The sequence below is a fragment of the Metarhizium brunneum genome, chromosome 5 (assembly GCF_013426205.1).
Source record: "Metarhizium brunneum chromosome 5, complete sequence".
Lineage (NCBI taxonomy): Eukaryota > Fungi > Ascomycota > Sordariomycetes > Hypocreales > Clavicipitaceae > Metarhizium > Metarhizium brunneum.
In genome coordinates, this window is record NC_089426.1 from 2,154,547 (window position 1) to 2,178,578 (window position 24,032).

General features: G+C 52.3%; 5 protein-coding genes across 5 annotated transcripts; 3 read left to right on the forward strand and 2 right to left on the reverse strand.

Moving 5' to 3' along the window:
* Window positions 1-404: 404 nt before the first annotated feature.
* Window positions 405-3,185, forward strand: hsp98 (Heat shock protein hsp98; the record flags this gene model as incomplete). Its single annotated transcript, XM_014686886.1, has 1 exon — window positions 405-3,185. The coding sequence occupies one exon, from the start codon at window positions 405-407 to the stop codon at window positions 3,183-3,185; it is 2,781 nt and encodes a 926-aa protein (XP_014542372.1).
* A 250-nt stretch (window positions 3,186-3,435) lies between these two features.
* LEU3_0 (Regulatory protein LEU3) lies at window positions 3,436-5,495 on the reverse strand (the record flags this gene model as incomplete). The annotated part of the gene is made up of 5 exons (XM_014686885.1): window positions 3,436-3,596; window positions 3,689-4,225; window positions 4,306-4,553; window positions 4,618-5,055; window positions 5,146-5,495. 5 exons carry the CDS (start codon window positions 5,493-5,495, stop codon window positions 3,436-3,438), a joined length of 1,734 nt encoding a protein of 577 aa, XP_014542371.1.
* A 1,239-nt stretch (window positions 5,496-6,734) lies between these two features.
* PBN1 lies at window positions 6,735-8,375 on the reverse strand (the record flags this gene model as incomplete). Its single annotated transcript, XM_066131308.1, has 3 exons — window positions 6,735-7,871; window positions 7,943-8,000; window positions 8,077-8,375. 3 exons carry the CDS (start codon window positions 8,373-8,375, stop codon window positions 6,735-6,737), a joined length of 1,494 nt encoding a protein of 497 aa, XP_065987305.1.
* A 1,443-nt stretch (window positions 8,376-9,818) lies between these two features.
* On the forward strand, window positions 9,819-13,260 carry G6M90_00g087470 (uncharacterized protein; the record flags this gene model as incomplete). The annotated part of the gene is made up of 5 exons (XM_066131309.1): window positions 9,819-10,172; window positions 10,244-10,351; window positions 10,421-10,731; window positions 10,785-10,814; window positions 10,872-13,260. 5 exons carry the CDS (start codon window positions 9,819-9,821, stop codon window positions 13,258-13,260), a joined length of 3,192 nt encoding a protein of 1,063 aa, XP_065987470.1.
* A 9,146-nt stretch (window positions 13,261-22,406) lies between these two features.
* Window positions 22,407-23,764, forward strand: PKNOX2 (Homeobox protein PKNOX2; the record flags this gene model as incomplete). Its single annotated transcript, XM_014686882.1, has 3 exons — window positions 22,407-22,523; window positions 22,588-23,431; window positions 23,499-23,764. 3 exons carry the CDS (start codon window positions 22,407-22,409, stop codon window positions 23,762-23,764), a joined length of 1,227 nt encoding a protein of 408 aa, XP_014542368.1.
* Window positions 23,765-24,032: the final 268 nt, after the last annotated feature.

The following is a 24,032-nucleotide window of genomic DNA, read 5'->3' on the forward strand; positions in this document are numbered from 1 at the left end:
TCGAGTGACATCACGCAGCGTCTCCAAGCTTCTGGTGGCTTCTGGGTAGCTTTCCAGGCCATCCGAGCAGCTTCCAGCTGTTGCTCGGCTCATCTCCCGCAACAAAGAGCTCTTCCTTCTGCCGCACAATGGGCGAGTGTATCCACCACCTCCTCGAAGATATATTTCCTCCCTTGTGGCTATTGAAGTTAATTTCTCCTTCTTCATTTTTCCTTCGTACATCAAACAAATTACCCTGGAGGCTGATATCCTTGGCCCACCAGACACCACCTGGTGCCCAACTTTTATGCGTCACTGTGAACAAGAAGCCTCACATTCTTTGAACCGAGCTTCTCTGGAAAGACCAACACACCCCGCACAATAACTGTTATCACCATACACCGTTTACACATACACGACCTACAATGACTTCCCGAATGGATTTTACAGACCGCGCTCAAAAGGCTGTCGAAGACGCTATGAGCCTGGCCGAGCAGTATGGACATTCACAGCTTCTCCCAGTCCATCTTGCCGTCTCATTACTGGAACCACCAGTCGACCTCTCAAAGGACCAACAAAATGCACCCCAAAACAGCATAATCACCCTTTTTCGACAAGTCATCGAGAAGGCTCACGGTGACCCTCAACTATTCGATCGGGCCCTGAAGAAGACTCTCGTTCGACTTCCGAGTCAAGATCCCCCGCCAGAGCAGGTTTCCTTGGCTCCCTCCTTCCACGCCGTCTTAAGGAAAGCCATGGAGTTGCAAAAGGTCCAAAAAGACTCATATATTGGTGTTGACCATCTCATTACTGCCCTGGCCGACGACCCCTCAATGCAGGCACCATTGAAAGAGGCCAGCATTCCCAAGCCCAAGCTGGTTCAAGATGCTGTCCAAGCCATTCGAGGCACCAAGCGAGTGGACAGCAAGACCGCTGACACTGAACAAGAAAACGAGAACTTGGCCAAATTCACCATCGACATGACTGCCATGGCCAGAGACAAGAAAATCGATCCCGTCATTGGGCGTGAAGAGGAGATTCGACGAGTGGTTCGAATCTTATCTCGACGCACAAAGAACAACCCTGTTCTCATCGGAGAGCCTGGTGTTGGTAAGACTACTGTTGTCGAGGGGCTTGCCCAGCGAATAGTCAACCGAGATGTGCCTGACAACCTGAAGCACTGTAAACTATTGTCTCTAGATGTCGGCGCGCTTGTTGCGGGTAGCAAGTTCCGTGGCGAATTCGAGGAGCGAATGAAGGGAGTCTTGAAAGAAATTGAGGACTCTAAAGAGATGATTGTACTCTTTGTCGACGAAATCCACCTGCTCATGGGTGCCGGTTCTTCTGGCGAAGGAGGCATGGATGCTGCCAACTTGCTCAAGCCCATGCTTGCCAGAGGACAGCTTCACTGTATTGGTGCCACCACTTTGGCCGAGTACCGAAAATATGTCGAGAAGGATGCTGCTTTCGAGCGACGATTCCAGCAAGTTATGGTCAAGGAGCCTACCATTCCCGAAACGATATCAATCTTGCGAGGCCTGAAGGAAAGATACGACAGACACCACCGTGTTACAATCCTCGACAGCGCTCTTGTTGCTGCCGCCAACCTTGCAGCTCGATACCTCACTTCCAGAAGAATGCCTGACTCCGCCATCGATCTCGTCGATGAAGCTGCCGCCGCGGTCCGCGTCGCTCGCGAGTCCCAGCCAGAAATTATTGACTCCCTTGAGCGCAAGCTCAGGCAGCTCATGATTGAGATTGCGGCATTGGAGAAGGAAAAGGACGAAGCATCTCAGATTCGTCTTCAGCAGGCCAAGAAGGATGCCAAGAACGTTGAGGAGGAGTTGGAGCCTCTACGAGAAAAGTACCAAAACGAAATCAAGCGAGGCGAGGAGATCCACCAGGCTAAGCTCAAGCTCGATGAATTGGAGAAGCGGTTGGAGGATGCCATGAACATAGGAGATAATGCAAAGGCTGCCGATATCAAGTACGGTGCTATTCCTGAGCAACAAACGACCATTAAAGAGCTCGAAGCTCGCAAGGCTGCCGCAGATGCTGCTCTAAATGCTGCCGGCGGCGAAGCTGCAACGGCCATGGTCACAGACATTGTCACCGCCGATCACATCAACGAGATCGTAGCTCGTTGGACCGGTATCCCTGTCACTCGACTTCGCACTTCCGAGAAGGAGAAGCTGATCAACATGGAGAAGGTCCTTGGAAAAGTCGTCGTTGGCCAAAAGGAGGCAGTCAATTCTGTTGCCAACGCCATTCGTTTGCAACGATCTGGACTTGCCAATCCAAACCAACCTCCCAGCTTCCTCTTCTGCGGTCCCTCTGGTACCGGTAAGACATTGCTCACCAAGGCTCTTGCCGAGTTCCTTTTCGATGATCCCAAGTCTATGATTCGGTTCGACATGTCAGAGTACCAAGAGCGACACGCACTTAGCCGCATGATTGGCGCCCCCCCTGGATATGTCGGCCATGATGCTGGTGGTCAGCTTACAGAGGCTTTGCGCCGAAAGCCATTCTCGATTCTTCTCTTCGACGAGGTCGAGAAGGCTGCCAAGGAGATCTTGACTGTACTGCTCCAACTCATGGATGACGGCAGAATTACGGATGGCCAAGGCAGAGTTGTTGACGCCAAGAACTGCATAGTGGTCATGACCTCTAACTTGGGTGCTGAGTATCTCACTCGGCCCGGCACGAAAGAAGGCAGGATTGACGGTTCAACCCGCGAACTGGTCATGAGTGCTTTGCGCAACTACTTCCTTCCTGAGTTCCTGAACAGAATCAACTCAGTTGTCATCTTCAACAGACTTACACGCAAGGAGATCCGCAAGATTGTGGATCTTCGCATCACCGAAATCCAGAAACGTCTCGAGGATAACGGACGCAAGGTCAAGATTGACGTGTCTGACGAAGCTAAGGACCACCTGGGTAACGCCGGCTACTCGCCTGCATATGGTGCTCGACCTCTTGCCCGCCTGATTGAGAAGGAAGTCCTGAACAAGCTGGCTATTCTCATTCTCCGAAACAACATTCGCGACGGTGAAATTGCTAGAGTGGAGCTTATTGACGACAAGATCACGGTTTTGTCGAACCATCCTGACAGCGAGATGAGCGATGATGATGATATGATGGAGGATGAGGAAGACGCTGTCGACGAGGTGATTGGAGACGACATGGATGAAGACATCTATGATTAATTGAGCGGCCAAAATGTGGCATGAATATCTTTAACATGATGCAGGCGTTGGGAGTGGAAACTAGTGGCTGCAAAACGGCACAGCGTTGGAAAATACTATTGAATTCAATACACTGGATGGTATAGATTCTAAAATACCGTAAGGACGAAAACATGACGTCATCCATTCCTCTCATGCCCACCACGTGAATGCAATAAATCCCAATTATAGTGCTTTTGTACATGATGTATGCGTGCATATGAATATGGCCTCAAGGCAAGCCCAACAACACAGCGTCGTCTCCGGCCCATCCAAAGTCGTCCATGAACATGGTCCAGTCTACATCTTGGATAGGATCCGAGGACAAGTTTCCAGGCTGTGGCTGGCTACTGTTAGGTTGTGTACAGGGAGTGGAATTCGCACATCGACCCTCTACACGTCAAAGTTAGCAAATTCCCTTCTTTTTGTCGTCGTCCCAGACTTTGAGAGGGGGTGGGCGGGGAGCGGTGGCTGTCGCTACTCACGCATCATCTCCAGCGCCTTGTTCACCCTGTCGGTGCTGTTCTGGGCGTCTCTCAGCGCGGTGCGAAACTTGCCCAGACACCAAAAGGTGACTCCTGCGGACGCGCGGTCGGGCCTCGCGCCGGGGGCGGCACCAAAGCTCGGCACCAGGTTGCGTATGCTCCAGAAGGTCTCCATGATGATGCTCGCGCGGTGGGCGAGGTCGGCGTCGCGCACGGAGGCGCGGAGGATGGCGCCGCAAGCCTGCTGGACGAGGAGGTCGGCGTCGGGCTCGCTCATGCCCGGCGAGCAGTCGGAGTGGAGGATGGAGATGATAATGCAGGCGGCGTCGATGTTGGTCCTGATGGCCCATTGCGGGGAGTGGGTGAGGAACTGGATGCGGGTTTCGAGGTCGAGGCTGTGCGCCACGATGGAGCGGGCTGTGTTGAAGACGCGCACGGCGTGCGACTTGATCGACGGCACGGCGGTGTTGGGCGGCCATATGAAGTAGCATAGCTGGATTTCGAGCTGTGCTGCTAGCAGGCAGAAGCGGGATATGTCTGGGGAGGGTGGGTTAGCTAGGTACGGATGGCAGCAGGGCTGGCAGGGCGAGGGGGCTTGCTATCTATATAACACGTACCCGAGTCGTATTTGGTGATGAGGGGTTTGAGAGACTCGAATTCCGTCTCCCACATTGCTACCTCGGATTCGTGGACGCCGCCGTGGGCTGTTACTTGTGTAAACATGCTTGTGTGAAAGCGGTTAAGGAACCGTTGTACATCGTGCATGACTATGAGGTCGACCCATTGCGACGCATCGAGGACTGCTTTGGTCTTGGAGTCGCTGTGTTGTATGTAAGGCGGCGGAATGCCAATACCCGCGGCGGTTCTATCACCAGTGTCAGGCGCATCGTCGTGGTTGTTCGAGACGGGGGGCAAGAGAGCGAGCATACCGTTGTGAGAGCATACAGCACGCCAACCATGTGGAAGAAGCCTCTTCGTCTGTGGCGTGAAAATTCTGGCGCAGGCCGACCAAGAATTGAGAATTCTTCCCCTGGCCTGTGTGACAACCCAGTCCCAAGGCTGTGGTTGTCGCTATGCCGGCAAAGGTTGGCGATGTATCTACGACGAAGCGAACATTCGGCATCGGCCAGGTACACAGGATTAAGAGGGCATGCACGGCGTCAAAATCCAGGGCGGGGACCGACGACATTGTCCAAATGTTCTTTTCCAGGTGGTCTGTCAGCAAGGGGAAGAGGGAACGATCTCTGGCATAGCGTCGACAGGCCACATAGATGACGAGCCAGAAGAGGGTTTGGTTTGCCTCATAGCAGTCGTCTGGGTCCTTTTTGCGTAGGACCGGCACGAATCGATGAAAGTGTTGGAGATATCTGGGCGACTTTGTGTGAGCACTTGGCGCGTGGCCATGTTCAAAGGCTTGCCCCTTACAAAGCCTGTGACGGTTGCAGAAGGGGACTTACTTGGTAAAGTACCAATCGATATCTTCACCAGACACGATGTGGTTTCCTAGGATACGAGCCTCTGTCGGGCCGGTTTTCAGACGTCGCTCGGAGCTCTGGCCCGGGTGTCCCTGGCCAATTGACGATTCCGGCTGAGGTGTTGGCGTCTGTGGTGTCGTCGTGTTGATGGCGGCAGCCGACGCGGGTTTTTGCTCTGGCAGTGCTGGGATGGCGGCGCGCGGGCTTGGCGGCGTCCAGGCGGACTGGACTGCTCCATTGGTCGCGGGCTGGACGACTTGCTTGATGCTTTTCAACTCCTGCTCGAGTTGTTCTAGCTTGCTGTGATGGTGGTGGGTAAGCCAGTGTGTCATACATGATCTGTTGCAGCCGCAGGATGAAACGAAGGTGTCGCACGGCAACAATAAGCTTAAGTCAAACGTGGCTCATCAAAATGTCGGCGTACCTTCTCTTGGTGACTCTCTTGTGAGACTTGTCAACCACGCACGATAGTTGGAGTTTGGCGCACCGTTGGCAGGGCTGGCCAGAAGCTTGATTCGCTCTGCACCGCACCTTTTACACAGCCATGAGGCACCGTGTCAGCTGTTGGCCCATTGTGTGCGGCAAAGGAGAATGGCTTTGCACCGTCAAATGTTCCAGTACTAGTATAAATAAAACAGGGTGTCTCACTTTAGAATTGCGGCAATTGACGCAGGCTATGTTGCGTCTTGTTCTGTCGTCAGGTGTTGACGAAGACACATCCACCGACGGTGGCGTAGGCGACATTCTCAGTCCGCATAGGTGTACCAACCTCCCGGCGTGGGCCCTCCCTTGGTCTGATCAATGTCCTCCAAGTCGGCCTGATCAAAAATAGTCGGAAATCATGGACGCGGGCTGTAGTTGAGCCAGACCGAACAGACTGAGCGACATGGCGCGCGGCCGCCTCTCCAACTTTTCGGTCCCAGAGAGGAGGGCGGATGGGGAGGAGGAGTGACAGAAAGACTGGAGAGAAGAACAGATGGCACACGAAAATAAATAAAGAAAAATCGATAGATCCCCTGCCGATTTCCTATCTCCTTTCCAAGCAATATTGTCTTTTTGGCTGGGTACGGTTGATTTTCCAAAAGCTTAAACGTCAAAAGACAATGGTGACTTTAAATTTATCGCCGCTAAACCCGGATGAAGATCGATCGACTCATTACGAGTCCTCCTCATCAGTCACGTGGATCCTCTCCGCAAACCGCAAAATCCACATTGCCCGTGGTGTTAGTGTTCATGCACACAGGCCTTGCTCAACCTTGTTTTGTCCATGGTAATATGTATATATGCGCTGATACATGATACTCTGCCAAGACAAAGTTGAAGCCCACGTCTTACCATTCCTGAAGCATGGATTGCGAGCGCACGGATGTGCCCTTGATGACGTGGACTCTGTAACTACTAGGTACCGGGCCAACTGCAGAGTACTGGTGCTTGTTTTGTCCACTGCGCAAGTCTCGGTCAGGTTTACAACAAAGAAAAAAAATTAATTGCTGTATTCTTGCCTTCATGTTACGAATCCGAAGGACCCCCAATTTGCACATGAGAAACCTGCGCACAGTGTTTCTATCGCTTCACTTCCTCTTCTTGCTCTCCATTTGCGTCTCGCTGCTCAGGCTCCCATACCCAGAGACCGCAAATACAGCAGCCAACTTCCATAATACCCATGCGAAACCCAGCGCCACGGCTGCTGCAGTTCCAAATCCAACCAGCCAAGCCCCATCTTCCTTCAAAACTGGTACCGAGATGGGCGTCAGGATCCTGCCTCCCGTAGCAGGCTGCGGCGTGGCATGCCAAAACACCGTATTCTCGCTAAATAGCCCATCGTAACCCAGCCGAGTCCTGTCAAAGGGATTGTTGGATAGGTCCACGTGAGCCTCAGACTCACATGCCCAGAACACAGCTGGGTAGGGAATCTCAATGTCGACTTTGCCGCTCACAGACGGTTCAAGGTAGCGAAGATGCAGAGGCACCTCGGCTGTCCAACTTTCCGGCTCATTGGAGCTGGGAGGTGCTAATTGCAGCAAGACGCTTGAGCCCCATGTTTTTGTGGTATATGCTGGTGCCTCCAAGTCAACAGGGAGGCTGGTGTACCTTGAAGCCGTCAAGTTCTTGGACGCCAAGAAAAGTTGGTCGGCGAACTGGTATCGATCTGCAAAAATTGTCCTGGGGAGAGTGAAGTATGCGTGAAGACCGCATTCATCCTCTGTGGGCGGCGGTATATTTGAGCTCAATGTCAATCGCAAAGTTGGGTGCAAGCCTGTGGGGGAGACAAAGTCGGATGAGAAATAAGCGTCGGCGACGCGATGTCGCGATGGAAAACCAAACAGTGTTCCAGAAGGCTTCTTGTTCTCGCCAAGAACAGTGAGAAACCCAGATACTCCTATTTCGTGCGGCTTTTGATTAGGCGGTGTATCCTTGGAAAAGACGCCGACCTCTGTTCGCCTAGTGGAAGAGCCGGCCACTTTGATGCTTTGCTCAGTCAACGGGAACAATGACGAGATCCTCAAAGTTCGAAGTGTCGAGTCCCACAAAATATCCAAGCTCGCGGCATCGGATAAGGCCTCGGCCCGGTTCCGACAAACAGAGTCTTCCTTGGAACATATCTCTTTGGTAACCCAGTCGATGAAGGCTGACAGATGCTCAAGTTCCTGGTGAAAGGTGGCAGCTGGAGGGTTAAAAGATTGCCCTTGGCCATGTGTTGTAAACGACTAATGATGCCATCAAGTCAGAAAACCACTAGCTCTAACAGGTCAAAGGCTGGAAAATGTTATTGACAAACCTCGGCTGACATGCAGTCTATTGAGCCAAAGGCTTGTAGAGAAGTACACAGCCTCAGCCTGCAAGCCAATCAACATTTTGCACTTGGACAAGATGCCAGATGGCTCTGTTAAAACAAGCAAGCTCTTCACTTACTGGGCATGTCCAGCGGTCTCGTTAGCTGGTGTAGAGAACACATGAAGACCTGGCGACAACCGCGAAGTAAAAGGCTCAACCGTGCCATAGGTCAACGGGCTGGCCCACCGAATGCTGATATCTCGGTAAGCTTGAAGGAGGCCAGCAAGCTCCGGTGGTAGTTCAGCTACTTCAACCGTTAGCCTGTTTTCTCGGGCCGCCTTTACCGAGGGCCCGTCAAGTTGGTTGGCGTCGACTTTGAGGAGCCCAGGGTCAACATCGACCCCTTGGGCATGGACAAATGTGACTCTCTCCTTCATGTTGCTCCGACTCGTGTCCCCCTGGGAGAGGGTGATGCGAAAGTCAGGGGGCCCGACGGGAGCGCTGGTAGCAAGGGAGCAGCAAAGAGCAACACAAAAAGAGTGCCTAAAGGCAAAAGGACCGAAACGATAGGCAGGTGTGCCAGATCCAAGCTCCAGGTACTACTAGACCGACATTCAAATCGGGAGACACAGCCGGTGGTTGAACCAGTCGACAGATAGCGCTTTGCTGCCTTGTCCTGGTTCCGTGCTTCGGTGTCGGTTTGAAGGCCAAAGGACAGGTGGAGATGGGCCCGTGTCATCGAAATGGATGATGAGGCGACACGCCTGATTGGCTGGTCGACGGGCGGGGCGCCAACCTGGTGCAGACGGCCAGATGCCACCTGCCTCGGTCATGGCTCTATGGCCCCACACTACAGTGCACTTGTGCTGCCTCCTAGTTCCTTCCAGACATGGAGGGCAGCTAAAAGGCCAGTGGCCGCAGTGGGCACGATTACAGGTTTCTGGCTGTCAATTTGGTGACACCCAGCAGTCTGGTGGGTTCACTGGGTTATGAGAATGTTGCCAGGCAAGCCAAGTACTTTAGATGTTGATTCCTAATTTGGAAACAGCAACTGGTCTACTCGGTACGGAGTACATACTCCCGTACATGTCGACAATTTAGGCCGCGTTGCGCCGTACAACATTGTATTGTCTCATCCCTCTGGTAATGGAGTTGAGTTTTCCCTATTGTGCAGGCGTACATGTCGGGCTGGCAACGAGGACGAAAGCAAATAGATAGAAATACAGCCGCTGGTGACTGGGCTAATTTTCTGTTGTTGTTCATCACGGACCAGCGTGACATGACGAAGCACCCAGGTACTCCTGAAGTAAATGGGGTTCTCACGTTCGGATGGAGTACATACGTATCCACGAAACATGCATGTACAGCCCATGCAGTGCGAAGAACTGGCGTCTGTCTGAGGGTGTAACGTGTGTGATGCAGTTTGACATGCTACATGTCTGGGAAGATGGCTCGATGTGCGGATGGATGGATGGAATCTACATCAACAGAGACGGCCAATTGGTTCTAAAATTTATTCCCCCGGCTTGTAGGATTTCCCGTCATGACCTCACACTGTTCCCCGGGTATCAATCCTGAAAGTACCATGCACCTGGTACCATTGAAGCGCCTGTCCCGTGTGCATACCAATGCCCAGGTGTGTGCTAATGTAAAGTACTCATAGCGAGCACTTTGGTTTTACACAAGTTGCAAGCCCCGCTCTAGTACTAGTTGATGCTTCAAAGTACTTAGACGTAGTACTGAAGTACTTGAGGTACCTACCAGCTGCCTCATGGACCTCATCAACTTTCATCAACCTCTTTGGGCCACCGGGTGCCCCAGTCTAACCGCTTTGGGGACCGAAGACCCCCAAAGGCCATGCGGTCTCGCCGCTTGACGACATGTCAACCGACTCATATCTCGAGCACATCGGCACTTCTGGCAGCGTTACGCCACTTGTATCTCTTTTCACAATCAATTCTGCCTCGAGTGCCCACGCGACTATAAACGGGACTGACTGTATTTACGATGAGTGTGCGTCGTCTGCCAGATATTCCTCTGCCTCGATAACAGCTCATCTGTTCGTCCCAACAGCATCACACCGTGGGGACCAGGAATCGCATATTTCAGTACCGAACCCGACAGCAGAGGCCGCAGCTGCAAGGTCCAGCACCATGGGTGACCAGCAACCGTATTATACGATCCGGTCTAGGAGACCTGCGGATGGAGATGGGACGCGGCAAGGAGGACCAGCCGTAGGTTTCTCGTAGTCTGTCTGCCGAGCGTTGTTGTTCAAGATGGCACTGACATATATCTCTTCTCCAAGCCCATGAGCGCGTCTGCTGATGGGTCCGCAAGGTCGGCGACACATGACATTAGCCGTACCAGCTTTCACGTGAAGCATATCGGCGCTTTTGCTCGGAGACTCGAAGATGTTGGTCCACTCACTCACCAACACTCCCTACTCATACACTTCAAGAGACTAATACCAGATCTCACTCAGTCAGCGGCGCGGGCCTTTCCAAATAGAGGCCGGACTTCTCAGAGATACAAAAAGGTCCAGGCTCTACTCTTACACTGGGGCTCCGACGATCTCTTTGTTCTTCCAGAATTGGAAGATCTTGAAAGGTGTCTTCGGGAGGACTACACCTTTGGAACCGATATATTTGCCATACCGTCAGAAAACTCGCATTTGGAGCTGATGATGCGCGTTGGTCAGTTGATCAGAGAACACGAATCACAAGATACCCTTTTCTTAATATACTATGGGGGTCATGCACGGATTGACGAATCGAGACAAAGCACTTGGTGCGCGTAAGTGCTGGAACCACAACTTCATGCAACGCATATTAACACGCGTGATGTAGAACCCGGGATGCAGAGTCTCCTTGGCTACAGTAAGTGCATCTTGACTTTCCTACATGGTCCGAACCGCTCTAATACCTACCTCCCAGATGGTCTGCTATTCAGACGCTTCTTGAGCGATCCAAGTCGGATGTTCTTATCCTTCTGGATTGCTGTGCCGGAGCTGCCAGCGCGACCTTCCCCAACGGCAACAGCATTACAGAGACAATCTCGGCTTCAAGTTGGGATGCTATAGCTCCAGATCCTGGGCGATACTCTTTCACAAACGCTCTGATTGAGGTTCTTCAGGAATGGCGCCTACGAAGTTTCTCGGCCGCCATGCTTCATGCAGAGGTCTTGGCGCGCCTCAAGCACCCTCGTCCCATTACGATCAACGGGAAGCATTTTGAAGCACGGTCAACCCCTGTTCACTTCATGATGACGGCCAACCACAAAGCCCCTAGCATTGAGATGACACGATTGCTTCCGCCCGAGAAGGCCCCAGAACCGATGACTTCTCATCATGCTCCGCCATTACTAACAGGACGAGCCGCAGACTCGGGAGATCCTGTCGCCAATGGTCTTGCTTCGAGCGAGCCTAATGAAGATGCACCCCACGTAATGATATCACTGGCATTGGAAGATGACCAGCGTCTAGACATCAATGCCTGGGAGCAGTGGCTGAATGCTTTTCCCGCCATGGCAAAGTACGTCAAAGTCCAGGGCGTTTTCAAGAGTCATTCGACCATGATGCTCCTTTCCATACCCGTCATGGTCTGGGATCTCTTGCCTGAAGACCCCGCCGTGTCATTTGTCGCATTCATTCGGTCCAACAATTTGGCTATCCAAAGACAACAACAACAGCCCCAGCGCATGCTCGTCCCATGTGCCGCTCAGCAGCGCCAGAGAGAACTGGCCAATGACACATATTCCTTTGTTACCGGCGTGTCAGGTACAACACTTGCTGCTACGGAACATGTGTCTCTCCAGTCTCCGTCCAGGGCAGCGGCATATGGTTCCTCCTCAAGAGAGTCTGCCTATGGTAGCTCACGCATTGCATCCGCTAGTCAACCGCCAACGCCGGCGGGGCCAGCTTCTCCCCTATCTTCATCCCCCGGCAGTCTTCAACGGTCAATGGGACCAGTGGCTTCTAGTACGTCGCTCAGCTCACTGCAGCGGCAGGCAACAGGCCCTCCCATGAGCAGTGGTAACCCTATCATTACCCGGCAAATGATTTTGAATCAGCAGCAATCCATGAGAAGAACTACATTCGGCGACAACGTCCCCGAGCCGAAGAAATTCGCATCCCATGTAGAGCAGCGGTTGGAAGAGTACTACCAAGAACAGCCTCTTCCCAACGATGCTCAGAGTGCTTTCCTAGCGTCTAATTTGGGTATTGAACTATGGCACCTCGAGGTGTGGTTCCATCATCGCCGAGAGAGGGATTTAATATCCAACAAACTGGCCAACATGAAGCTCAAGGATGTTGTATACGAAGCCACTAATGGGCCGAGAATGATCTTGGCTGCCGATCTGAGCCGGCTGTTAGAACTTTCCCTACCCGGAGATGCATTACTATTTGACCTGAGATCATCTATCGAGTATGAGCGGTCGCACATTTACGGAGCAATTCATCTTCGCACTCCAAGAAGTTTTCTCCAATCTGCGCCGTTGGATCTGATTGAGCATGCTATACCCGACGAACAAGGAAGAAAACAGTTATCACAGTGGCCCACGGCCAAGTGTATTGTCTTCTACGGTTGTGGACTGGAATCTGCATGGGAGTGTCCCGCTGCAGAACTCATCGTTCGAAAGTTGCGGGAACACGGGTGGGTGGGACAATGTTTCATCCTACGCGGCCATTACCGAGAATTCTGCCAGACTTTTGACAAGTATATTGTTGGGACTAAGATGACACAGCAAGCCAAGGATTGGGTCAGCAGCCAAGCGACAGTTCTGACGACGGAGACGGACAGACAAACGATTGAGGAGGAGTACTCGTCTTGGCTAGACCAAGTAGAGAGCGAAGACCGGGCGCGACCCTTGTCCACCTCTCCTACACAAACGCCGGAGCGATTTGAAGCGCTGGAGTCCCAGGAAAAAGATCTAGAAGCCGAGTTTAAAGCTCGCTGCGGGGCTTTATTCAGCAAAGCAATGGATATTCAACAGAGTAGTTTGGGCGCGGATGACTTCCAGGCGAAGGCCGCCCTGGTGGAATATCTTGACCGTGGCTTGGAGAAGATGCGCTCCGTGCAAGCTTTTCCGCCATTCGCATTTGCACCTGGCCATTCAAAGATGCCCTCAGAAGACTACGGCGAGGGGTTCTTGAGCAAACGACAAGAACAAGATTTCGACGCCGAGTATGTCGAAGTGACTAAAGATGGCTCGACGCAAGGAGCTTCACCGTCTCGAATCTCAGACTCCCCGGAGTCAAACGTGCCCGGGGATAACACAGGCATCCGCGGGGGCAGCCTCTTGCACAAGATGTTCCGGCGGTGAAGGTCAATATTACATTCTTACTCAGTTTCTTGGTATTCGGCCACGGTTAGGAATGGTATGTGGCTGACGATATACAAAGGCACTATGGATATGGAGTTGGTTTTGTTACTGGGGGCCATGTCATCTAGGAGAAGGTTTTATTCCTGCATGTAACGTACACGTTAATTGGGAGGGGGTGCAAAATATCAGCAGCGTCTCTGGGCTCGGGAATAGGTTAGCCTAGGGGTGATTGTATACTTTTGCAACAGTCTTATCAAGAGAGACCATCCCGCATTCACCTTGCAAAAGACATCTTCCCACTTCCCCTTAAGTTCCCGGTTATCCGCCTTGTCATATAGTAGTCAATGCCTCCATGTAGCACAGCTTCATACTGCACAACTTCTCGCCCATTTGTTATACAAGGTGTTTCTCACAACGAGGCCGCCTTCGCGCCAGCTTATTGGTTCCCGGTGCCGGGTGGTGGTACGTTGCACGCTTTTTGTGCTCGTACGACGTTATTTCCCGGGTCTCTGAGGATTCTGGGCCGTGTCAGCATTTCGAAACACGGCTTACACTATCTGGCAAGCTATATTTATCCTCGCCCGAAGTATAAGCAAGCATCTTGCAGTGCCTGTCCTGTACTTGTGATTACGGGCACCGTGGCATTGATGCTTGAGTTTTTATTCTCCCCCACCCATGCTATAGACAGCCTAAGCCGCCTGTTTCGAATTCAGGGTCACACAAGTCATATAATGAAAGGAGCCAGAGATCATGTAATAATAGCTTCTCGCTTTCCAGTCTTTGGATGAGATTTAGCCCTCATGGTTGTTGCGCCGGTTTAACAGTGCCTCCAGGCGTGGAGGTTCAGCACAGGAGCGAGGGACGCTGACGGAGAGAAGCAAGCCATGCCACAAACAATCTCGCAGCATGGCTTCGTGCATGTAGCTGACAGCAGAACATCTGGTCTGCCGTGGCAGAATTTACCGGCATCGTTAGCCCCGTTGACGTTTTATTTTGTGCGACTTTCCCGCTCCGCTCACGAGGGATGGCACATGGCACGGCGGCGCACAAGCGCAAAATCGAGAATTCCCTGTGCTTGTGGAGGCAGGGGTGGACTGTTGTGCCTGTTTTTTTCTCAAGAGGTGTGGTTACACGATGGTGATGCTGGTGTTGCGTGTGTTGATGTAAGTGCTGGCGTTGAGTTGGTCATGGATGTAGCGGAACGAAGACTTCGTATTCCAGATGTCAGAGGGATGAACTAGTTTTCTGAGGCATAGCCAGCTTGCAGATGCGTAAAGTACAGGATATTTCAGTGGAGGATTTCCAATTGAAGGGTCTTCTTCATTCACCAAGAGGTGGCGCTGGCTTGTAGAATGGAAGCAGATATGCGGTAAGCATTCTCGCTCCATCTCATACAAGACTCCAGGCCGTGGGACAGACTTTGTCGATAAATAAACGGATGGATAATGTGTTAGTGGTCTTTCGAATATCACACAGGAGTTATAGTGCCCGTCGCACAGGACATCCATTTAGATGCCAATGTCTCCCATCAGGCTTCACAAACCATGCCACCACACAACCCGTATCTGCTGCTCGGTTCCAGAGTCGTCGCACACATCCCTCCATGTCTCTCATACACGTGAGATCGATGTCAGTGAATACGTGTGACAATGCACACAGCTTGATGCTTTACGCCAGCTTGAAGGGAGGGGACGGGAGGGGACAACATTTCCATGTCTTTGTGAGACCCTGCACGGAGATAGATACCCTTGCAAAGCTTCTATGAGTGCCGGCCTACTCTTTAACGTATCGAGACTTGAATTTGATTTGAAATACATTGGGCGGACGAAGAAACACAGCCAGCTCTCACAAAATTTATGTGTCCCATGTAAACTTCGTGCGATACGGCGCAAAATACAGCCTCACATGATACCTACCCTACGATGCGCTGCAACACGGAATGCTTCGGCCGAGAAAATTTCCCGAACGGCGCAGATGTAGTGTCAAACAGCGAGGTGAGAAAACGCTCTGTGCGATTACTCGATGCCGTGCGCGTGTAAGTGTCGTCATGCCATCTACCTTCCTGGCTTCTGGTCCCGGTACCCTCTCCGTCTGCAACCTTGGGACGCTTTGTACAGCAGAGCAGCCCTTGTGGAAAAGGCTTGTTAGAGAGACGGCGACCCCGGCTTGTGCCTCTAACGTGTCGGCCTACAACGCTGCACCTCTAGTTGGGGAAACGCTGACCGAAACACGTTGCGCATCCATCGAGTCAGTTTGCGGAGACGTGGTACCAGTCCATCGGAACCGGAATCTGAACAAGGTGAGCTGGAAACAGATCTGAGTTCCGACTAGCGAACGCCACTGCGGCGTCAACTACCGTAGCATTCAGACCCTTTCCCACCGACAACCGCCACAGGTTTCAGGGCCAAGCAAACATCATTGATACTAGCGCGTACCTGATGTCATTCCGGCAACCAGTCGTAATTTTGGTTGGGATTGCCCAAACGACGCTGCCCCCTTGCCCACTTCAGTCGACCTTGCGAGCAGCTGTCAAACACACATGAGTGGAGAGGCCTTGTCCCAAATCGGCCATTATTTCCCTTGTTTAGAATTGCCGATTTCTGAAGGAGTGCTGGTCGTCGTGTGACCAATGAATGGGAAGTACCAAGCGGGACGAAATCGTAGGGAGTTGTGTTCATCTGAGCCTTCTGATCCTTCTGCACACCCCCCTCCCCCTTTTCTCTTTCTCTTTTTTCAGACGCAATATTTCATCTTTCTAGGGGGAGTGGTACATTGCAGATCGACTTGGATGCACATTCCCGAACACCGCCACGGCGGTTATGGTGGCCCTCGTGAGTTGTCCAAGTTGAAATGTGTTGTCGGGTCCAAGATGCTTGTGATACGCCACACGAAGCAATGCCGCTGAGCATCGAGCCTGCGGCCGACACGGATATGTGGCGGCATCAGCAGTTCTCTTGTCAATGCGAAGCTGGCCACGACATGTGAGATACACGTGTAGTTGAGACTTCAGCTTCCCGTGAGCCATCGTATTTATTGTTAGAAACAGCTAGTAATTACTGACAACGCTCATGTCGTGGGACACAGCGAGACGGGCGCGACATGGGTTGAGAGCGGCCGGCTTGACCTTCTTTGAAACAGTGACATACATAAGAGCTGGGGTTGGATTGGGGCAAGGGAGTCTGTTGTGCAAACATGTCGTGGGCAATAATGACAGCGCAAGAATGAATTGTACATAGGTACATAATATGTAGCACTAGCGTTATTTGTTGAGTTTGGAGGATGGGGTACCGTTGTCATCGTGTTCACTAGGATCGACTAGACCTGTCAACTTGGTTTGCAGCTTATGCCTTGCTTTGGGGGAATAGTATTTGGTTCAACCCTTGCCAGGGATAATGTGAAACAAGCATCGAAGACTTTTCTTAACACAAATCCTTTCGTGAGTCCTGTGATTCTGTGCCGTATTGTCGTACAGACGGTACCGAGGCATTCGTATGCAAGTCTCATCCGCAATCCGTTTTTTTTTGGGAAGAGTACACATGGAGTTGCCGAAAAAGCCCATAACGAGATTGAGTACTCCGTACTTGATACGGAGTACATACGGCCTTTATCGCAGCATCGCGTATAAAGACCGAAAATATGTAGCGCTTCAAGGCCGCATTTATGAGTTGGCCGTCGCAGATGAATGTTCAATATCGTGCTTGTCACATCTTACTCGGCCAATACGGGGCCGAATAGACATGGATCTTCCAGTTCGAGGCCCCAAGCACTAAGCTGCCAGCTCTTTGTGGCAGGTTCTGGCTGAAGCAGGGTTCTGATAGGAGGGATTCCCTGGTAAGCTGGCGGCCTTTGGGGTGTGTGAGGCTCGCCGAGACCAAAGATCCACAAGCAAACTGGCGGGCTGTTTGCGGGCCGGATTGCTGGCCTTGACAGTTTGACTGGCAACACTAACCGGTCGTCGAGGCCGGGTTCCACCAGATCTGGCACACAAAGATTACTGATCGAACCTATGAGGACGGGAAACTCCGTGACTCCATGCCCCATGACGAGGATTGCATTTGGTCGACAAGCCTTACAGGCGCCACGGCTTCGGATGGGGTGACATGCGTCCATCGGATGGCCCATCAGAGGGAAGTCGCTCAACACCCCCGTCGGAATCCACCGTGAAGCAAATAAAGGGGCCGGCTTGGATGGTGGTTGAACCATAGGGGACCCCTGGTTTCTTCATTAAATTATGCCAAAACGTCCCGTCAAGTTGTCGGGTAACAACCAATGGCTATTGAGTATCGACGTTGGGACGGCAGTCTCTCGAGAACGGGAATACTACTACTTGACGAACAGGAATCGCCCCCCAATGGAATTGAACGGTCGCCAGGTACGCGGATGTTTCCCACTGACCATCTCTGCTGATTTCCGTACTATTAAATTGAGCCATCTCCCTGTGAGAAGACGGCTTGTTCGTTGTATTTGATGTACTAGGGGTACAGTTCAATAGCACACTACTTCGTAGATGGCGGCATGATGCACTTGTGGTATTGCATTTGTACTCGGTACAAAATATATGCAGGAGAAGCACTCTAGTTGGCATATTTGGCCACAATTGGCTAGGATATGGTGGCAATTGTGTGGGTTCCTTTGTCGAAGAACTGGTGAGTGTAAGCTTTCATCAAGTAAGCTGACCTCTTTGGACAGTAACTGTTCCAGAGACCTGGTTCAGCTCATCGGATATCATACAGTCATGTCTGAGGTCCAAACGAGATGGTGCGCAAGCCGTAAATCATACGCAAGTTGATTTCGAGTTTGGCTGGACAAAACAGCTGTTGGCTGGGCTGATATCAAATTCTGAAGCAGAGGGTCGATGTTCCAATTGTTCATCGGAAACGGAGAGAACGTAGTAGACGCGGGCGCACTGACGCGCTGCGATGGCAGAAATGCCGATGTTTAACTGTGCTTATACGATGTGTGCAATTGATAGCATCTCTCTGATTGAGTTGGACTGAGGGGCATGATACGCATTGTAAAGTCTACCAGACGTGTTGGCGAAGTTGCATGCGGCATATGCAGGACATGCAGGAGCTCCGGCGTTCCTTCCCCTTTGGTCAGACCTTTGAAGCGTGACAGTGTACTCCGACGAATATGCTTCTCAGCCAAACGTCCACGTGCGTCTCCGATGCCCAGCCATGTCAACCTCAACGCAAATACACGCATAATCATGCTTGGACGTTGCTTGTCGACCAGGCCACGCCGGTGTAAACCTTACTGTCGCCCTTATTTCTGTCCGCATAGCTAACGTCGTTTCCAGACAACCAGAGTTTCCCCGACGCATACGATTCAACATGTACTAGTATATAAAACTCCGCGAGGCGTACATGCCGTATGGACGTGGCTAGGAATGCTCCGTGGAGCGAACTTGCACTGACAGGTCGCCCCATGAGCCTCAGCTTTGCCTCGATTTGGACCCCGAGATCGCCCACTCCCCCATTGTGTGGGCTGGCGAACTTGGCCGTCCAGTCGCATCTCGAGAATTTCGCTGACACAGCTTTCTGACTTGGGCAACCCGGATCTTGGAACGACTGTCAACACATGCAGGATTGACAGGGGCCCTCAGTCTACGCGTTTGCCTTGTCGCTGCCATACGCCACGAATACGGAATCTACAATACGGACTGACTCTTCTCAAAGCCGATTCCGAGTGGGATTGTCTCCAGACGACGGCGCAACCTGACTTGACAGCCTCCCATGACACCGCTGCTCGCCCCCTGCCCCATCTCTCTGCAAGAAGCCCGTGGGGAACTATCCATGCAGGTGAAGCATGTAGTGCTCCTGTGGATGGACCTGTCACTCTCATCGGACACGGCTAATGCACCCAAGCAGCTAGCTACATTTTATCTTGAAATGGCCGGGAGAAATCGTGTGTGTGCACGCACGATCTTCATCTTAAAATGCATACATACATACATACATATGCACATATGTTTACCCATTCTTGCTAAACTCCACACTGACAATAGGGACCGGTGTCTGAGAGTGTCGCCGCCTCGAAGTATACTACTACTGCTTCAACATCTTTGAAGGACAAGGGTGGGGACATGCTGCCTGAGACAATGGCTACGTAGTTCCCTGGGGAAATTCTCGGAAAAGTCAAATAGCTGGAGACAGCTCGCTCACGCCGTCGACCCAGCATCACGGCACGCGCATGGTGTGGCGTTGGCGTGGGAAGATAAGGGGGGTGTCAAAAAGAAGAAGGGAAAAGAACTAGGGCAGGGCCAACGCAAGACGTGGAAGCGTTCAACAGGCCCTAAACCGCCATCAGTGCCGTCAGGGCAGGCTTGGTAGTGTCACTGTTTGATGGATGTGCCAGACATCCCAAGGAACGCAAAGAGATGCCAGAACACGCGAACTCCTCCTTGGCGCGACTTATCGCGGTACATATTCTTGACACGAAACCCAAGACAGCGGGATTCATTACTTGAGTGTTCAACCTCTGCACAAGCGACATCTATGATATAGCCACGAATGTCTGGATGCCATGACTTCAACCGGTTGTGCTTCACGATCCTATATTGGTGTGTTATGAGGAGACCAACAGAGATACCGGGCTAATCACCGACTGATGGCTCGCATGTCGGCATTCCTCATATGGACTGGACGGAGGACTACAGGCAGATTTGCATGGAACCTTTCAGATGTTCTCACAAAGGGTTGTGTCAAGCAGCAACGGGCTCCGGACAGACGGTTAAACAACTTTATGCAACCCTCCGTCCATGGCAGAAACGTCGGCAAATCTAGTCACACGTACAATGGAGGCTGTTTCGGTGACAGGGGCAATGACAACATTGCTGCTGGCAGGGGGATGGCGTCCCGACGCCGCCTTTTATTAGTGCCATGTCGACTGCCAGTCTCCAAGGCCCCAGTTCAACAACTGCGTTGCTTGGTGGAGCCGACATGGCTCGGTTGACAGAAAGCAGAGGCACGCCGGGTTCCTTTGTTTTCTTGGCCCCGCCACCCACGTCGTTGCCAACCGTCCGACACTAATGTGTGGTCCATCCGCCGTCGAAGCAGCCTGGGCAAGGCCCTGCAACCGGAGCTGCCAGGTTGGTCGTTGGGTCAGGTTCGACGGCGGTTGAGCGGTTCGAGGACTGGCAGTGGTTGCGCATTGCTGTTGTGCATCTTGTCGAGGCCCCAGGTCGTTTAAATACGCGCCAAGTACCCGATGATGTTGGGACCCAAAATCTGGCCAGGACGGTGCTATTTTTGATCGAAACCGCCGTGTCCTGGGAAATATCCCCTCTATGGATCGCCTAGTGCCCGAGCCTGGGACTTGGAGCTTAAGGTTTTCAGCTCCAGCGTTCGCGGCAAATGGCTGATGCTGATGGAATACCAGACATTAGCGGGATTAGTAGATTTGCTGCTAGCTCATCCCCGAACTCCTGTCATGGCATCCCTCGACACAGCTGCGGAAACCAGGCCGTTTGTGTCAACCCAGGAGGAGCCTTGCCCGGCCCTGGCTATTAATGTTGAAGAGACCCATTGTCTTGGGCCAGCGGCGGGATGTCAATGTGACATTACCAGTATTCTTGCGCACAAACCGTATCGAGGATACGTACTTCAATCTTCGTCCGTCCAGGGTCAAGACTTGCGTCGCACTTGCGCACCCCCTCCCTCCCTCAAGGTCTCTCTATCTCCACCCCAGCAGGGGCCCATGCCTTGACGCCCAGGTGAGTTTGCTGGGCCATCTCACCTATGTACATACATACATTGTACAACAGCAGACTCGTCCACGCTTCTTTCGGCTTTCCATCCAACTTCCTGAACTGAGAATATGGAGCTTTTGGGCCGAGGACCAGCAAGCCCCCGTATGTATGTACAATCAAGCCTGTGTCCATATGCACTGCATTCAAGGACGATTCGCACTCTGTAGAATACAGTCTATCTGAGTTGGCGATGGCGCCGGTGTGTTCCACATGCTCCAGAATTTCTCTCGGAACGCCAGAGACCTGCTCCGTACTCTACGATATTGCGGCTTCGGACGCCATGACGTCCTGACTCCTTTATGTCACCACATCTCGAGTATGGAGCGATTCATACTGCGGAATGGCGTTCCGTTCTCATTTCATGAGGCGGTCATGGCTCTCTCCCTCTCTCCGTCTGATCAGAGCTCAGGCGGGCGTGAAGCTTCGCTAGTGGTTCCGAGCCAGCAAACGGTCAACTCTTCATATGTACATACCAAACCCAACCCCGCTGGCCACGTTGATTAGTATCGGCTGTGGCCACCGAAAGCCACAGGCGGTACTCCATGCGTACGCCTGGCGCATCTCGAGGTCATGGCTCATTCCCCATCTCTCCCACCAGATCCACTGGTTCCTTGGTCAGACCCGTCCTCGGCCGCTATCCGTCGTGGGGTTAAGGCGTAGCACTTTGGCGTACGAACTTGGGCTAAGTAGTGGTCTTAGTGTGCTTGGCTTGTCGGTTCTTGTCTGTCGGCTGTTCTTCAATGACAACCTTGGCGACCTGACGTCCCTGGTGGACATGCTGCTGGTTCTGGAGGCGAACCTCTCGACCACTCCCCTTTCTGGATGTTTAATCCGAGCCCCTGGGCTTTGATCTGAGTTTCCCGTTCTTTGGCCTGCCATCCATTCCCTAGGGCTGTCCATTAGTCTAACAAGTGTGTACCCCGGTACTACTATCACTATATTGATCTGTACAAAAGACACGGGCACCCCCTTCCAATCCCAACTCAGTGACATCGGCCCGGTGACATCTTCGACAAACAACGCATACATGCTATCCAGGGAGTGCCGCTTGTTCGTCTGTCTTTTGCATTCCTCAAGCAGCATCTACGAGACCACAAAGCGTTGAAACTCATCAACCTGAATCCCATCCAACTTGCCCGGGCCGTAACTGCACCAAGACGTTGGGCTTCCGGTGCCCAACCCCTACTCTCGTCACTTGTCCTCATTGTGCTCATCTTGGACGATTTCTTCGACTATTACTAGTTTCTCTTGGCTCAACGTACGAGGGGCGCAAGTATTCGAGGCCAGCAATTATTGGGCCGGACCGGTCATGGATTGTAGCCCCCTACGGCACAACGACTTTCGCAAAACCACTGAGTGCGACTACACCCGACAACCAAAGATGTCTATTCTCACAATGTCACCCGCTTCGCAATATCCGGCTTTCAGAAATGACCTGCTTTGGGATGCCTCTCGAGCATCCTCTGACTCTTCTCGCCCGTCCAAGCACGTCGCACTTCCTTCAATCCGCCAGGTATGCAATAACAGCGTTTCGCAAGGGAAATATCCCACGGCGTGCTAATTTGTTTGTACACAAGACTTTCCCAGAGCTTCATCTTGAGGGCTCACTGGCTGATGTGACTCCTACTGTCACGTCAGTACATAAAGCACCCCCGCCCATGCCTGGCTCATTGGCATCACCTGAATATGTTCACTCTCCAAATGCTAATAAGAAGCGACGAATCTCCAACGAGGATGAGCAAGCGTTTTTGAGGGCAAAGCAGGTCCCAAGGCTTTATCGTAGTCCTGAGGCGCAGCAAACACGCCAACTTTCTCCCAGTCGGGGTCAGCCAACACATTTGGGTGCCAAGAATCCTTGGGCAGAGAGCCCCTCACGAAGCAACACTTATTCTTCTCACGCCACCAGTCTTTCGGCTGCGCCAGCGAGCAGTCGAGCTGATTCGCGACCAGCTCTACCAAGCCTTCCTTCGACTCTTAAACTTGAGAGAGACGCACCACCGATTCACCGACCGCTGCCGCTGGAAACGACTACGGAACCAGCCAACAGCCCAGGACGTAGCGGAGCGAGCCCTTTGCCACCGACAATGGAAAGACATTCGTCGTACCAAAGCCAAGACTATGGCTATACCTACCAGCATCCATCACGGTTTCAGTCTCTGTCTACGAGCTCAGTCCGGTCATATAGCCGTGGCCCATTCTCACCAGGGGCCGCTTACGGACACCACTATTCGAGCATGTCACGATATACCGACCTCGGCAACCTTGGCATCGGCAGTGATGCAAAGCAGCGTAAGCGGCGTGGGAACTTGCCCAAAGAAACAACAGACAAGCTGCGGTCTTGGTTTGTAGCCCACCTGCAGCACCCGTATCCGACAGAGGACGAAAAACAAGAATTAATGCGCCAGACCGGCCTGCAAATGAGTACGTCTCCCTCTGAACAACGAGCATAATCTATTCACTGAACGCAGTGCTAACTAACAACAAACAGACCAAATTTCCAACTGGTTTATCAATGCCCGACGGCGCCAGCTACCGGCAATGATCAACAACGCGCGAGCCGAGTCTGACGCTATGAATGGCCGCCCCAGTGGAAGCAGTGGGGATGGCACTGTTTTGGCTTCCACAGAGCAGAGCTCTGACTTCGCTGGCAAGCGCGATGATGGTTTACCACTGAGTGATGGTGAGGGAGGTGGGTACGACGATGATGTGAACAAGCTCCATTGTCGAGGACCTACCGACCGCCTAAGCCTGTGAGATGGCTACGGGAGAAGGAGGAATCCTTGTCGGTCTGTGTGCCTCGCAGTGCATGACTAGTTCGACAGTCTCCTACGGCTTGCAGCACCGCATAGCTTGTGGCAAAATTTATCGACTCTATCCTACCCGCCATAGTAGGAAACGGCTAGCTGCGGACTATTTTAGTACACTTTTTACCAATTAGAGGGTGATTCCCTGTTCCTAGCAGCATTAGATGGACTTGGGCATAATTCCCATGGCTTTGGGGTTCATCTTGATGTTTTATTTT